The sequence below is a fragment of the Hydra vulgaris genome, chromosome 04, assembly GCF_038396675.1.
Source record: "Hydra vulgaris chromosome 04, alternate assembly HydraT2T_AEP".
Taxonomy (NCBI): Eukaryota; Metazoa; Cnidaria; class Hydrozoa; order Anthoathecata; family Hydridae; genus Hydra; species Hydra vulgaris.
The window spans coordinates 24,243,627-24,259,921 of NC_088923.1; the positions used below are offsets into that span (position 1 = coordinate 24,243,627).

A 16,295-nucleotide genomic window follows, 5' to 3' on the forward strand; every position below is an offset into this window, starting at 1 on the left:
AATGATCTTTCTGACAACCTTACATCTAAAGTAGATCATTTTGCTGATGAATCAACTTTATACTCCTGTCTTGACAAAAAGTCTTCTCTTTTCGATCGCTCAGAACAGACAGCCAATCCTCACTAAGTCCTTTTCTTTACACCTTCTTGGATTATCGCTTACTACTGACCTTTCATGTAAACCATGTATACAATCGATTGCTAAATTAGCATCCACTAAGGTTGCTTCTCTTCATCGTGGTCACCATTTTCTTACCCTGATTCCATTCTCTACTTCTACAAATCTTTTATTTGCTCCTATATAGATTGCTGTTGTCATATTTGGGCTAGTCCTTCTAATGATGGTCTTACTTTTTTAGACAAGGTCCAAAAATGCATTGTAAACATAGTTGGACCTGCTAGTTTGGACCTCATGCAACCTACAACTCTTTAAGTCTTCTGTCAACCGTTTGCTTGCTCTACAACTCTATTTTTTCTTTCCTAGTAACTCCCTAATTAGTAGTGGTTGCTTGCAGCCTTGTTCGGAGTGAATCGGAATAAAAAAAAAAAATATTTATATATATATATATATATATCAAATATTAAATGTAATTAAATATAATAAACATAAATAAACAATGTTGATCATGTCAATATATAACACTAAAACCAAATAAGTTAAAATTGAGGAAGATTAAGTTAACTAAGAAGTTTTTATACAGAACTGCTCCAACCGTGCTAGGCAAACCAAAATAAAAGAGCTTCAGTACTAATTGTAGTACTAATTGTCCTATTCAAATTTGAAACTAAAATATGAGTTAAGATATTGCTATTAAAGTTAAAATAACGAATTGTTAAATATTTTCTAAAAAAAAAAAAAAATTCAAAAAAAGGGCCTCTTTTTTTATAAAAAAAAAAAAAAGATAAAAAAAAAAAACAAGAACCAAAATAACGAATCACATCTCTAATGATGATTAGATTAATTATTTACATTTTATACACAATATATAAATATTATATATTACTTGCAATCAATGGCTTTAAAACTTTATCAACAGGTAATGCTTTTCCAATTGGAGCACTAGTAAAGTCTAAAATATTATACTCAGGGTAACATGATAAAAGATTTGCTACTTTTGTTGTATCAATAACTGATCCACCACCAACTGCAAGAAATGATTCAAATTGATGTTTGCGTGAAAAATCAATTGCTTTTTGGAAACTAAAAGTATAATTAAAAAATTAAATTAAAATTACAAAAAATAACATTAAAATTAAAAAAATTAAAACATAAATTTCAAATATTTTATGATTTTTTTGTATGTTTATATTGTATATTAAGAATTTTATATTGTATGTGTATGTAAAAGTTTATATTGTATGTTAAGAAAGCATTTTAAATTGTGCCAATTTAAAAAGTGGTGTACCACAGGGAAGGGTGCTTCATACCATTAATATTTATAATTTAGGTACATGATCTTCCAGCCTCAAAATGATATCTTGATATCAAATAAAGAAGACTCACAACAATTACAAGAGAAATAAATAATTTTTTACATGGACAGAAATTTGGTTTATGAATATCCATACATTCTGAAAGTGAAAAATTCACAGATTCTCGAAATGACATAGGTGTTAAAACATCATTATCTCAATTAACACACATGTAAAGAAACTTTGGGACGCACAATGGGCTAGTAACAGGACAAAAGTATAAAAGACATTATATAGGTATTAAAGGATTATATAGATAATATAAAATAATTAAAACAGTTTAAGATATAAATAAATATACAAATTATTGAAGTGAAGGCATACAAATTGTTGAAGTAAAGGCATTGGTAAGTTAGAAAAAAAGTGTTATTAAATAATATTTACATTTAATAATTCTCAACATTTAATGTTACTCTATATACTACATGCATTCACTAAAATTGCTAACAACAGTTTTATAACAACTTTAAATATAATTAATATCTTACTTTATAAACTTTGTCTTTAAATGACCAAAATGTTTTTTGCTTTTATGTTTGTTTTAAAAATTTTATAAACCTGTTATTAAATATATTATTTTTTTGTTGATGTTAGCGAAAACAAAATTTTTGGCCATAAAGTCAAGTTTTCACAACACTGGTTATAAATATCATTGATCATTCATCGTCGTATTTTAAAAATCTGGAAAATTGTTTGGGCAAAATATCTTTTAATTTTGCTTTTAGCTGAGTAGTTTCAAATTTTTTTCCCAAACTAGATAAGTTTAAAATTTTAGCAAAACTTGTCTTGCCTAAGTAAATATGACTTATTTTATGTGATACATGTGAAGCTCATATTATGTGATACATGTGAAGCTCATTTTATGTGATACATGTGAAGTTCATTTTATGTGATACATGTGAAGCTTTTATATTATGTGATACATGTGAAGCTCATATTATGTGATACATGTGAAGCTCATTTTATGTGATACATGTGAAGCTCATTTTATGTGATACATGTGAAGTTCATTTTATGTGATACATGTGAAGCTTTTATGTGATACATGAGAAGCTTTTATGTGATACATGTGAAGCTTTTATGTGATACATGTGAAGCTTTTATGTGATACATGTGAAGCTTTTATGTGATACATGTAAAGCTCATCATTCAACTAAGATTAAACTAAGAGAACTAGGTATTATCAAAACTTTCGAATTTTGAAATGTGTGAACGGTGGTAAAATGGGGCATAATGAGATATTCCCCCATTTTACCACAAGTGTTTTTAAATAAATTGTAGACTAACTATATATGACATTTTTATGAAAATAAAATATATAAACTAAACACACATACACACATTGATATATGGTCTGAATGTCACTTAAGGGGGTAATTTTATTATATAGTCATTGATATATGGTCTGAATGTCACTTAAAAGAATTGTTTATTGTTCGGTTAAGAAAATTTATTCAATATTCAGGGGCTAAAATAAGCTCTCTAGTTTTACTGATTTTAGATGAACATAAATCTCACACTAGACAATTGAATTAACACTGTGAGAGAAATTGGTATAATTCTTCTGTGTTTGCCTCCTCATTGTACGCATTAAATGCAGCTCTTGGATTTGGCTTATATGAAGCCACACTTCTCAAAAGCCAAAAGCAAGCAAGTTGTTTGAAATTGAGCTTCCACACAAGCCTATTTTCAAATAGCTGCACTTTTTGGCTCAGCCTACTTGGAAGTCTGCTTTTAGTACCAATCTAAATGTATCTAACATCCATACAATTGCTTCAACAAGCCAATCATCTGATTTTACCAGCATAATGTCCACTTTCCAGTATTTTAACTACTTCTACGAGCAATGTTAATACCTGATCATTCCAAAAGGTTTATCAATTTCCAAGGTTTATCATTCCAATACCAAAACTGCAAAGGAGACAACCAAGACAGAGAGGAAAAACTGCAATCCCGACCTCTTCTCTATATAGAGCTTCGCTATTAGACACCCTGAGTAAAAAAAGGAGAGAAATCCATCAAAAAAACGAAAAAGGCTCAAAATGACAAACAAAAATGGTTATGCATATAAAAAAAATGAAAATACTGAAGTAGATAGACAAAACACTGCATCTAAAAAGAGGAAAATAGTAAAAATTTCAGAGGAAGACACTTCCTGTCTCGACTATTAAGAAAATTACTTAACTAATGTTGAAAGTTAGTTTTCTTATACTGATTGCCACAGCTGGGCGCATTACTTGTGTGCTTGTTTAGTAGAAAAAGATAAAAGGCCAAGCTTTACTTGGCCTTTGTGAACTAAAGTCTTCAACATGTCATTGTTACATTGTATACCCCATTTTGCTCCTAGGATGGGGCAAAACAGTTTTTTTGTAAAGATTTTTAGATGTTTAGCAATTTTTTTTTATTTAATGCTATTTACTTTTTCTTTTGTCAGATAATAGATTGTATTGTATTTTATCAATTAAAAAAAAAAATTGTTTTTATATTAAATATTTTTGCAACTTTTATGATGAATTTCCATAAGTACCCCATTATTCCCCAGTTTCTCTTACATTATTTAAACTACTTTATTTTAGGGAAGAGGATTTAAGTTTTATATTACGTTTTAAAAATTGAAATCAAGTTTCATCTTGTTTAAGAGAATTTAAAAAATATTTTCAAACATTTTTTTAATAAGTTTTCATATTTTTCAAAAGGCATATTTATTTTCTTTATGAATTCTTGTTTATTTGAGTATTTACAAAACTTAATTTTTCGAAAAAAAATACTTTGCTTGTGTAAATGTACAAAAATGTTGGCTTAAAGATATGATGAAATACATTAAAGATACTAATGAATAAAAGATATAATGATACCTTAAAGTATCATTAAAAAATACCTTAAAGCCACTTATGACTAAAAAATACTTCTTTTAAACTTAAAAAGGTTTTTTCTAAACCTTTTTCTATCACAAGCATAAAAAGATTATTAATTAGTGACATTTATCTTATTCATAAGTGATTGTACACTTATCTTGACAATTATCAAAAAAAACTTCAACAAGTGTAAAAAGTGAAGTAAAAAATGAGTGGTTTTACTTTTTCTTTTTCTTACTTTAATTCTCAAAAAGCTTGTAAATTATTCTAATAAAATTCTAAATTAATTCAAATACAATTTATATATATAAATTATTTTTGGTTTCTTAAATACAAATTCGCTAATATTTGTTTCAAGCATAATAAATTTTAATTAAAGATTACCTTTCATCAGTAGGCTCAATGCGAACATCATCAAATACTTGGTAAATCACCCCATGCTTCTCTAAAGATTTTATCGCCTCTTTTACAGCCGGGAGGTTAAGAAGCTTGCAAAAAATTGATTTAATTAAATTTAAAGTTATTTATTTGAACTTTCACAATTGTTTCTGAAATAGTAAAAAAAAATTTGTAAAACACAAATAAAGCTGATAATTTTTTGAAATTATTCATTTGACTTGAGATTATATGTTGCCAACTAATTTGTAAAAATCAATAGATTTATACTTTAAGAAATAACCAACATTTAAATAAAAAATGTTAATGTGTTGACTGTTGAAAAAAAAAATTTAAAAATTGAAAATAATGTTTTGCCTGGTAACAGCTACAATGAAGGCTATATAACATTTTAAGTGGTGAAATATGTCAGTTAAGCGACCCTGTTTTAAAATAGACTCCCAGTATCTCTTAACCTGGCCTCTAGGCCTAGAAAATGCATAATGAAATTCAACAAGTTTTTATTATGTATTGCTGCATATTTTTTCAACTTGATTTAGTAATTAGAACATCACCAGTACAATCGCTCTAAAACACTTTTTAACGACATAATATATCAGCAAAACGATCAATAAGACTCTTACTGTCAATTTTAATTAGCATTTCACTTGTTTATGAAATTATATCTCACATATTAATTACCATTATTGTGTACCATTAATTATTTTGAAGAAAAAAATTAAATTCAATAGCATATTTAAAACAGCCCTGAAAATAAAATAGTTTTTTCAAACTATTAAAACATAAAATATAAAATTATAACATAAACTAAAATAAAGTAGAACAATGATTTAAAATTTTTATTAAATTTCACATTTCACACAAAAATAAAAATAAAAAAATGAAATAAAAAAACAGCTGTTCACATCGTGTTGTATCTTAAATCACTTTATATTTTAAAACTCTACGCACAAACAAAATTTATAAATCAATTTGAGCACTTTCTTTTAAACCAATCAATGTAAGTAAGTCAGGCTGTTTTTTGCAATTAAATGGTAATTATAACATATCTTTTACTTAGGATAACTTTCATAAAATAAAAAAGGTTCTAAATGAAAAAATGGTCTCTCAAAAAATAAAATCATTGACTTAAGAATGGGCTAAACTTTTGTGGTGGCATCCTGCCATTTGCCTATGATGACAGTGGGTAAAGATAGCACTGATTAAAAATCTGAAGTTTTCAAACCTTTTTTATCTTCAAATATTCATCCATACCTCATTTGAACTACTATTAACTTCTTTTCTGGCTTTAATTTGAATGAAATCTATGTAATGTTTTTGTTTCAAGTGTTGTTAGAATAAGCCTTACAAGCAACATGGGTAATATAAAAGCAACAAGGGTATTCCAACCTCCTTTGGTTTCTACATTTAAGGAAATATTTTTAAAAGTTTTCATACAAAAGTTGTAGCAGTTTCACAAGAATTAATTTTAACTTCCATGAGAGATACTGATTGCAATTCAATGTCAATGACACAATGCTTTAATATAATAAATTTACATAGAGCTTAGGCCTAATGCTGTAAACATCTTGAATAGGTGGAATTTTTGTATGTTAAAATTGAGGTAGCAGAATCATTTTCTGAAACGTAACTGAAAAAAAAAATTTGTTTATGTTACTAATGGTGCATGACTTTCTATCAAAACTGGAGTATATCATTTATACAGTATAGCAAATAGACTAAAAAAAATGATTTAATAATTTGTAAATTTTTTCCAGATACACCTGATAAAAAGAGCTTATGGAGAAGACCAGCACACAAGATTTTTTTGCAAGTCTATAATATATCATCACTACTATCTAATGGAAAATAAAAATTTTCTGTTATTACAATACACAAGTAGAATAAGCAATAAAAAATCTGTATTAACTGTCAGAAAGTAAGCTGTTAGATTCAAGAAGAGATATTTAAAGTTTATTATTAAGTAAATAAATAAAAAACATTGTTAAATAACATAGCAATAAACATTGCTAGTTAAGCATTGTTATACTCAAATGAGATATTAAAAGTTTGTCAACTAATTATCCAAAGACTTAGCTAATATAGTTACTAATAAATTACTAATAATAGTAATTAATAATAATAGTTAATACTCAGAGTAATAGATAATATTCAAAGTAATAGATAACACTCAAAGTAATAGATAATATTCAAAGTAATAGATAATATTTAAAGTAATAAATAATACTCATAGTAATAGATAATATTCAATGTAATAGATAATACTCAAAGTAATAGATAATATTCAAAGTAGTAGATAATATTCAAAGACCTTACTAATAATGGTAAGAGCAATTTCTAGTATTTTTAAAAATTAGAGATAACAATTTCCAGGAGTTAGTAAAATAAGATTTAGTTAAGGGTTCTTTAAATAATTTAATACGTATTAAAGGGAGTTCTGTAGAGCACATTTTAAGACAGGAACAGTGACAGAAAAGTTTAAATGAGAAAAAACTTTAGCAACAGAAGCAGAATTGATTAGGATGTCTAATAACGGGTTAATCAGTTGTTCAAACATGTATGGAAAAGTGTAATCATTAGAATTACAGAAAACATTATTTGCAAATCTTTGGTAAAGATAGTTAAATTAAACCTATGCACTATGTATTCTATTGAATATTTTTCATAAGTCTCAAGAACCAAACTTTTGAGAAAGCACATAAAATGATAGAAAGAAGTTTAAAATCTGATTTCAGGACAAATACAAGGAAAAACATTAAACACTAAGAACTTCAGGAAATAAACAAAAAAACATTAGAAAAATAAAATATCAGAAGATTTCAAATAAGCAGGAACTATATATATAAAAATATCAGAAACTAAATGAAATTTAATAAACTATATAAAACATTAGAAACCATACAGATATCCGATATACATACATACATACATACATACATACATACATACATACATACATACATACATACATACATACATACATACATACATACATACATACATACATACATACATACATACATACATACATACATACATACATACATACATACATACATACATACATACATACATACATACATACATACATACATACATACATACATACATACATACATACATACATACATACATACATACATACATACATACATACATACATACATACATACATACATACATACATACATACATACATACATACATACATACATACATACATACATACATACATACATACATACATACATACATACATACATACATACATACATACATACATACATACATACATACATACATACATACATACATACATACATACATACATACATACATACATACATACATACATATATATATATATATATATATATATATATATATATATATATATATATATATATATATATATATATATATATATATATATATATATATATATATACTGATTTTATCAAAAAAATAAAAAGACATTAAGAGAAAGAGAGACAGAAAGAGTTTATCTTTTTATAATTAAAAAAAAAAACTCTTTTATGGATATAACTCTATTATTTTTTTTGTTGCTTGAATTTACTCTTATAGCAATATAACTCTTGCAATGCCTACATTTATATTTATAAGTTTTATTTTGCAAAACATAATAGTTTAAAAAAATAATATTTTATAATAGTTACATTAGCTATATATAACACTGCACAACACATTTTTTGCTTCTTGAACACTGTTAGGTGTTTCTTAAAGATTTTTGGGTGCTGATCACAAATATCACATCAAAATTTACGTATCAGCAACAGTTTGTGCAGCTAGTGTGTGTGTGTGTGTGCATAATTATAGTAAAATACAGTGTCTGTATCAATATAACAGTAAGTAAATGTAATGATATAGCCGTTTTGCTGTCTGGCGATATGTCTCATCAATGTTGTAACAGCCGCGATACATTTTGCTATATCTGTGGCAAATATACATTTGCGTCTCAGAGACGTTCTATAACTGCTCTTGTAAAGAAAGCTTATCATCTGTATTTTGGCTGCAAAATTGGTGACCAAGACAAGGAATGGGCGCCTCACATTTGCTGCACAACATGCGGTGTCAATCTAAGAGCCTGGCTCAGAAGCACTTGTAAGAGTATGTTGTTTGTTTTTCCGATGATCTGACAAGAACAAAAAGACCATATGACGGACTGTTATTTTTGTTTGACTAATATATCTGGTTTCTCTTCCAAAAATAAGAAGTCAATTGAATATCCTAATTTGCCTTCAGCAATGAGACCTGTGACAACAGTCTCCCAATTCCGAAACCACCAGAGGATTGGACCTTAGATGAACCAGATGAAGAAACTCCAGTCCAGGTTACTGACAGTGACATTGACCCAGATTTTGAACCTTGCTCATCAGGTGATCCACATCTAATAACACAGTCAGAAGTGAACGATTTGGTTAGAGATTTGGGTCTGTCAAAAATAAAAGTCAAGTTGCTGGGTTCCAGGCTGCAGGGATGGTGTCTGCTGTCACCAGGTACAAAAATTTCTATGTTCAGAAGCCGGCATCATGATATCACCAAATTTTTTGCTCAAGTTGACAGTCTCTATTTCTGTTGTAACATTGAAGGATTGTTCTCGGCCTTGGGTTGTGATCACATGCCAGAAGAGTGGCGTCTCTTTATTGATTCATCAATGCTAAGCCTGAAAGCTGTTCTGCTACACAATAGCAACGTTTATCCGTCAGTACCTGTTGGCTACGCGGTACACATGAAAGAAACATATGAGAATATGGAACTGTTGCTCAAGCACATCAAGTATAGCAATTACAACTGGAATCTCTGTGGAGATCTGAAAGTTGTTGCTCTGTTACTGGGACTGCAGCTTGGCTATACCAAGTACTGTTGTTTCATCTGTGAATGGGACAGCCGTGCCAAAGAGTCACATTATTGACGACAGAGCTGGCCACTCCGCAAAAAGTTAGTTCCAGGACAGAAAAATGTTGCACACGAACCACTTGTTGAGCCAGCAAAGATATTTTTGCCTCCTCTACACATAAAACTTGGACTCATGATGAATTTTGTGAAAGCACTGAACAAGGAAGGTGAAGGTTTTCGCTATTTAAGACAGATGTTTCCAAGAATAAGTAATGTGAAGATCAAAGAAGGGATTTTTGTTGGTTCCCAGATCAGACATGTTATGAGTGACAAGCGGTTTGAAGAGCTGTTAGTTGGCCAGGAAAAAATGTCTGGAAAGCCTTTAAAGACGTTGTTGACAATTTCCTGGGCAATTACAGAGCGCCAAACTACATTGAAGTCATAGACAAACTTATCCGTGCATACCAGAAAATGAAGTGCAACATGTCACTCAAGGTTCATTTCCTTCACTTGGACTTCTTCCCTGTGAATCTCGGTGCTGTCAGTGATGATCACGGTGAGCGGTTTCACCAGGACATTGCTACAATGGAGAAACAATACCATGGCAACTGGAATCTGTCAATGCTTGCTGACTACTGTTGGACACTGCAACGTGATGCACCAGAAGTTGAATACAAAAGAAAATCAGGAGCAAAACATTTTTAATTCTGTTGAACTAATGGCTCATGCAGAACATAAACGCGATTAAATAGGCAAACATATAAATGTCTATTTCTTAGAGTTCCTATGTGATGCAGTAAAACAAAAACTATATTTGTGCATACCCTATAGGTACCTGTCACAATCACCTAAAACTTTTCAGAAAGCAAGACTTTTTTAAAATTTGTTGTGCAGTGTAATTAAAAGATCGCGTGATATCAAAAAAGTGAAAACAGAAATTTCCTTATAATTTAGAAAGAATTTTGAATAAAGAGATTATTTAAATTTAAAATATTAGATTTGTCTTTTCTCAATTTTTCTTCTTCCTTTTCTATTTTTTACAAAAAATTAAATTCCTTGTAAATATGTTTAACTTATAACATTGCATCATAAATATTCCTAAAGCATAGATTTAACTTTTTTGCCTTAATGCAAGTGAAAACACAACAGTATATATTTTTAAATAAATGGTACTAAGAAGCTTAAATCTTTGTTTGAAACAAAAAAAAGGGCTAGTAAAGTAATTAACTTTAGTTTTTTTCTTTGCAACAAGTAATTTTTTTTTTTTGTTAATAACTTTTTAAAAGTAAAAAATCATTATTTGCAAAGTTGCAATTTTAAGAAATAATGAAAATAATGAAAAAAAATATTAAGATATTTTAATTCATTTATACAAATGTTAAGAAATATATTATATTAAATAACAAATAAGAAAAAATTTGAAACAAAATAGACATTTCACAATATATACATTTAGAAAATAATACTTCTAGATTTGTTTTTCTTAATTAGTAAAATAATTTTGTTTTGCTGTAATTTATTTTATTGCAGTAGTTAAAAAAGTTAATGTCCTTAAGTAAAAAAATAAATAAAGATGATTTTATGACATCAAAATCATGACAAGCTAATGTGCTGAGCCATTTTTTATTTAAAACAAGCCAGGGAACTATATAAAAGATCAGTAGCATAACAAAACAGTAGGAATTAGATAAATGTCAGAAACTAAATAAAATACCAGGAACTATACTATGAGAAAAAAAAACACACACATTCTTCAAGTATGTGGAACATTACTGGTAGCACTGCTACAAGTAATGTCAATGCTAGCAGCATTGACAATAATGACAACTTTTTGCAGCAGTCTTCTGTCTCACAGTCTCCTCCTCTATGCAATGGCGAAGGAAGGTCAAGTGTGTGGGACGGGGGGGGGGGGGCTCAAACAGAAATTAAGGGGTGCTAAGGAAGCCAGAATTGGAATTGGAATAGAAAAAATAGAAATTTTCTAAAAGTTGGGGGGGGGGGGGCTATCTCCTCCTCTTCCCCTATTCCTACGCCAGTGCCTCAATATCTGTCACCAACATCATAAACAGCATCTGATAAGAAATATTCTATACAACAACTTAAATTGATTATGATACACTAATAACAACTAATAAAAAAAAGTAGTTTTACATGAATTAACATGGAAAGCAGTATGTTCTTTACTCAAAGTAAAAATGTATACTGAGTATCCATTTTAAGATACTTTTTTATACATTGTTAGTCATGTTAAACCCAACTTATTTTTGGTTAAGACAAAATTTTACATACTTTAATGCATATTTGACATGCCATTACAAGATTTAGCATTTTGTTTTAAAATTACAATAAGTTGTGCATTCAATTTTGACTACAGTTATAATATTATTGACTTTTTTTTTTTTTTTTTAAACATCTTCGCTTCCAACAAGGTTGAAAGCAGCCACTAATTAAAGTTGGAACTGAAAGAAAAAAGATAAAGATTGTAGAGCAAGATAACTATTGACAGACGACTTAAAGGATTGCAAATTATATGAATCAGGAAAGCAAGATGAAGAAAGCGAATTCCAAAGAGCTGATGTTCGAGGAAAAAAACTAGACGGATAAGCATTTTTGGAGCACTTAGGAACAGTCACAGAAAAAGGATGACACTTAATTGAATGACGAGTAACACGAGAATAAATTTTAGTAGATGGCACAAGAGACGCTAGCTCTTTAAAGCAGTGCCCATTATAGTATTAGTAGAAAAGAAAAAGAGAAGCAACATTACGACGATGTGATAATGGTTGGAGGTTGGCTGCAAGAGCAGGTCTAACTGTGTTTACAATGCGTTTTTGCACCTTGTCTAAAAGAGAAAGGGCATCATTAGAAGAACCGCCCCAGATATGGGAACAGTATTCCATACAAGGCCGGATTTGAGATTTATAGAGATAGAGAATAGAATCCGAAGTAAAACAGTGACAGGTCAATAAAGAGATGAAACCTTAGCAGATGCTAATTTTGCAACCGGTTTGATACATAGTTTCCAAGAAAGATTGAAAGTAAGAGAAGTTCTAAATTATTTCAATAACGATTGGCTGAAAAAAATTGAGTTGGCTGAAAATTGGCTGAAAAAAAAGTTTTACCTGAATTAAAGTTTACCAGCCACTATGAGCCCCATGCTGTAGCAGAAGTGAGATCCTTTTCAAGCTCAAATGCCCCCTCCTAGCAATCAGAGATTGTTGGCTTCTTATCACAACAAGAACAAATGGTAGCATCATCAGCAAACAATGCCACCTTAGATGTGAGAATATCTGGAAGATCGTTAATGTAAATTAAAAAGAGTATAGGGCAAAGGATAGAACCTTGAGGAACCCCTGAAGTTACAGAATAAGAAGAAGAGTGCTGTCCATCGAGTCAACTTTTATACTACGATCGGAAAGAAAGGATTCAATAATCTTAAAGATGTTGCCGGATATACCATAAGAAGAAAGCTTATGGAGATGACCAGCATGCCAAACTTTATCAAAAGCTTTTGAAATGTCAAGAGCGATGGCCTTAACCTCTCCACCTTTATCTAATGCAAGATAAAACCTATCAGTTATTACTGTTAGCAAATCAGATGTAGAACGAGAAGATCGAAATCCGTATTGATGGTCAGAAAGTAAGTTATTAAACTCAAGATGAGAAATTAGGTGTTTGTTAATTAAAGACTCAAAAACCTTGCTTATGATAGAAAGAAGACTTATGGGACGGTAGTTAGACGAATCAGATCGCTCTCCAGATTTTTTGAAGATAGGGATAACAGATGTCGCTTTCCAGCAGGCTGGAAAACAAGACTCTGATAAGCACTTGTTGAATAGTTTTGAGAGTATAGACAACAGCTCCGGAGAACACTTCTGCAAGACAATAACAGGTATGTTGTTCGGACCACAAGCTGTAGAAGAGTCTAGGCAGGAAATCACTTTAGATACAGAAGCTGGAGTGATATGAATGTCAAGCAATGGTTCAACCTGTTTGTTGGCAATATCAGGTAGAACACAACTAGTGGAATCAAGGGATGATATTGTTGAAAAGTTTTTAGCAAACAATTCGGTTTTGTCTTTAGGTGAGGTGACAAAGTCTGAACCATACAAGAGAGGTGGAATTAAAGATTTGCCCTTATTATTGATATTATTAAAGATTCTCCAGAAGTCACAAGAGCCTAATTTTTGAGATGAAATTTGAGATTTCATGACCTGAGAATAGCGGGTTTTGTCGGTAGACACAACCTTTCTACAATTGTTTCTAGCAGTAATAAACAGACATCTGTTTTCTGGAGAATTGTTTTGCTGATAAATATGGAAGTAACGGTTTTAATTGGCAATCGCAGCAGCACAGTGAAAGAAAAACCATGGAGGAGAGTGAGGCTTGACCGAAAATCGTCGAGAGGGAACAAAAGATTCAATGCCAGCCTGAACCCACGAAGTAATGTAAGAAGCACATTTGTTGAAGAAAATCACGAAGAAAATCACGGAAAAAATCCCGGTCAGCTTTACAGTAGTTGTAAAAGGTTGGATAATAGGGGGATTCAGGTGATGAAGAAGAATGAGATATTAGTTTTAGAGAGATCAAACTGTGATCAGAAGTACCTAAGGGTGAATGTGGAGAAACTGAGCACTGACTAGGATCAGAAACAAGACATAAGTCGAGTAGAGAAGGTAAATGATTCGGGTTGTCAGGAAAGCGAGTTGGAAAGTTGACTATTTGAGTTAAGGATTGAGAAAGGCAAAAGTTGTGGGCTTTAATGCCTGCAGAGTCACTGACACTAGAGCCAAGCCATTCAGAGTGGTGAGCATTAAAGTCACCAACAACAACTATATTAGCTTATGTATAAGGAGAGAGGGCTTGGTCAATATGATCAGAAATAACATCAAAAAGAGTGCAGTCTTGAGATGAAGGAGAGCGATATAGAACAAAGAGAAAAGCAATAGAGTGAAGTGGTGCTAAACGAAAGCACATGAAAGAATAGTCTGTGGATTCAAACCTAGTTTCACGACAAATGGGTGAATTCTTACAAATGTAAATGCCCAGGCCAAGCATGTGACTAATGGAGTCTTTACGAATTAAAGGAAGATAACCATCAACACTAAGATCGCAAGATGAGACAGCTGAACTCAAATTAGTCTCACAAAGAGCAAGTAGGTCTGGTGAACATTGCAAGAGATAAGACTCAACAGAAGAAAAGTTACTTCGAAGACCACGAATATTAGTGAATGATAGGTTTAGAGAACTTGGTGATGATGATGGTTTTTTGTGTTTTATAGTTTTTGATACTTTATTCATTTTTAAATTAGATTTAAGAACTTGACTCAAAGCATAGATAGTACTCAGAACACTGTTTAATAGCCCAAGCAATTGCCTAATTACTACTAATAAACCCTAAGCTGTAACAAAGGGCTCCAAATGTGGCCTCCACAATGCACACCAAAAGTACAAACAGGGACACCATCCATGCGCAACATGGCACTGTTAATACTTTGATATTTTTCAGCTGTTGATGGAATCAGCCTCTCTGAGAGCTACCAGAGAGTTCGGGAAACCTGACTACCAGCCGGCCTCAGAACCATAAAACTGAGTTTTAGAGCTGTACCCTCATTAGGAGATAATAGAATGAGTTGCCTAGTCATAAAAACAGAGACACAAGCAAAACCCATGCATTGAGTCAAGAAGATCCAGCATTCAACATCCTAAACTGGAAACAATGGATTAAAAATACATCTGCGCCAGCCTAATAGATGAAGAAGGGGTGCGAGGCTGGTCAACAGATAGAATCTGTTTACCCCTTAAGTTTTTGCCTAAGAGGCCTTCTACAAGACAGCAGCCGGGTGCATTTAACATCTGCCCAAGATGAGTATTTTTATCGAGACAACATCTCTAGCCTTTACTCAACCAAGAGCCCCAAAGCAGGGGGTGTTTTAAGTCGAAGTTGGCACCTCCTAGCCTTTGCCTAAAAAGGCGTATCCTACAAGCAGGACATGAAGCAGATTGTACTGGGTTACATGTTACCAGTAGCAGGATAACCTGATCTGACATAAAAGTTTAGAGCCATTTTTAAATATTGAAATAACTCAAGATAATTTTAAAATATTTGTAACAAACGGTAAAGTTCCATTAAATAGTTTAGAAAGAAACAGTTTTTATTGTACTTAGGGATACTAGCTATTGTCACTAGGACCGCTCTCTGAAAATTAGGCAAAAAAAAATCGGTAATAAATTGACAACAAAGATAGACATAAATTTGATTAAAAATTTATTTAATCTTAGATTTGTTTGCAACTAATTTATCTAGTGTTACTTAATTGCAACACTTAAATAAATAACAAAATTGACTAACAGTTCTGAGAAAAATTGAAAATTACTGAGAGTAAAATGGTTGTCTCGAAATAACCGCAAGAAAAAAAAAAAAAATTCTGAACCAATCAAAATTCAATGATCTTCCTTGTTATCAAACAAATTCTTTATGCACATATGGCCCTACAAGCAAACTATAAGGTACAAGAAATAATAGCTTAATGAAAAGTAGTACTTGAAATAGTATAAGTATAGTAACTATAGTATGTACTAGTACAAGAAATGATAGCCTTATGAAAAATGCATTCTATTAACATACCCCAACTGACAGGAAACTTATTAAACACCCTATTTAGTACTTAAGTAACAATCAATATACAAAAATTTATAGAAAAATTTCCTCTAG

The 16,295-nt window shown here is 30.7% G+C and overlaps 1 protein-coding gene across 1 annotated transcript in view; it reads right to left on the reverse strand.

Annotated features, from left to right (window-relative positions):
* LOC136079676 (hydroxyacid-oxoacid transhydrogenase, mitochondrial-like) overlaps window positions 1-16,295 on the reverse strand; it is a 48,877-nt gene that overhangs the window by 29,624 nt on the left and 2,958 nt on the right. The window contains exons 5-6 of the mRNA XM_065795855.1: window positions 4,712-4,815; window positions 1,004-1,200 (exon numbers count right to left, since the gene is read on the reverse strand). Of these exons, the coding sequence (XP_065651927.1) occupies window positions 1,004-1,200; window positions 4,712-4,815 (301 nt within the window). The remainder of the gene's footprint in view (window positions 1-1,003; window positions 1,201-4,711; window positions 4,816-16,295) is intronic.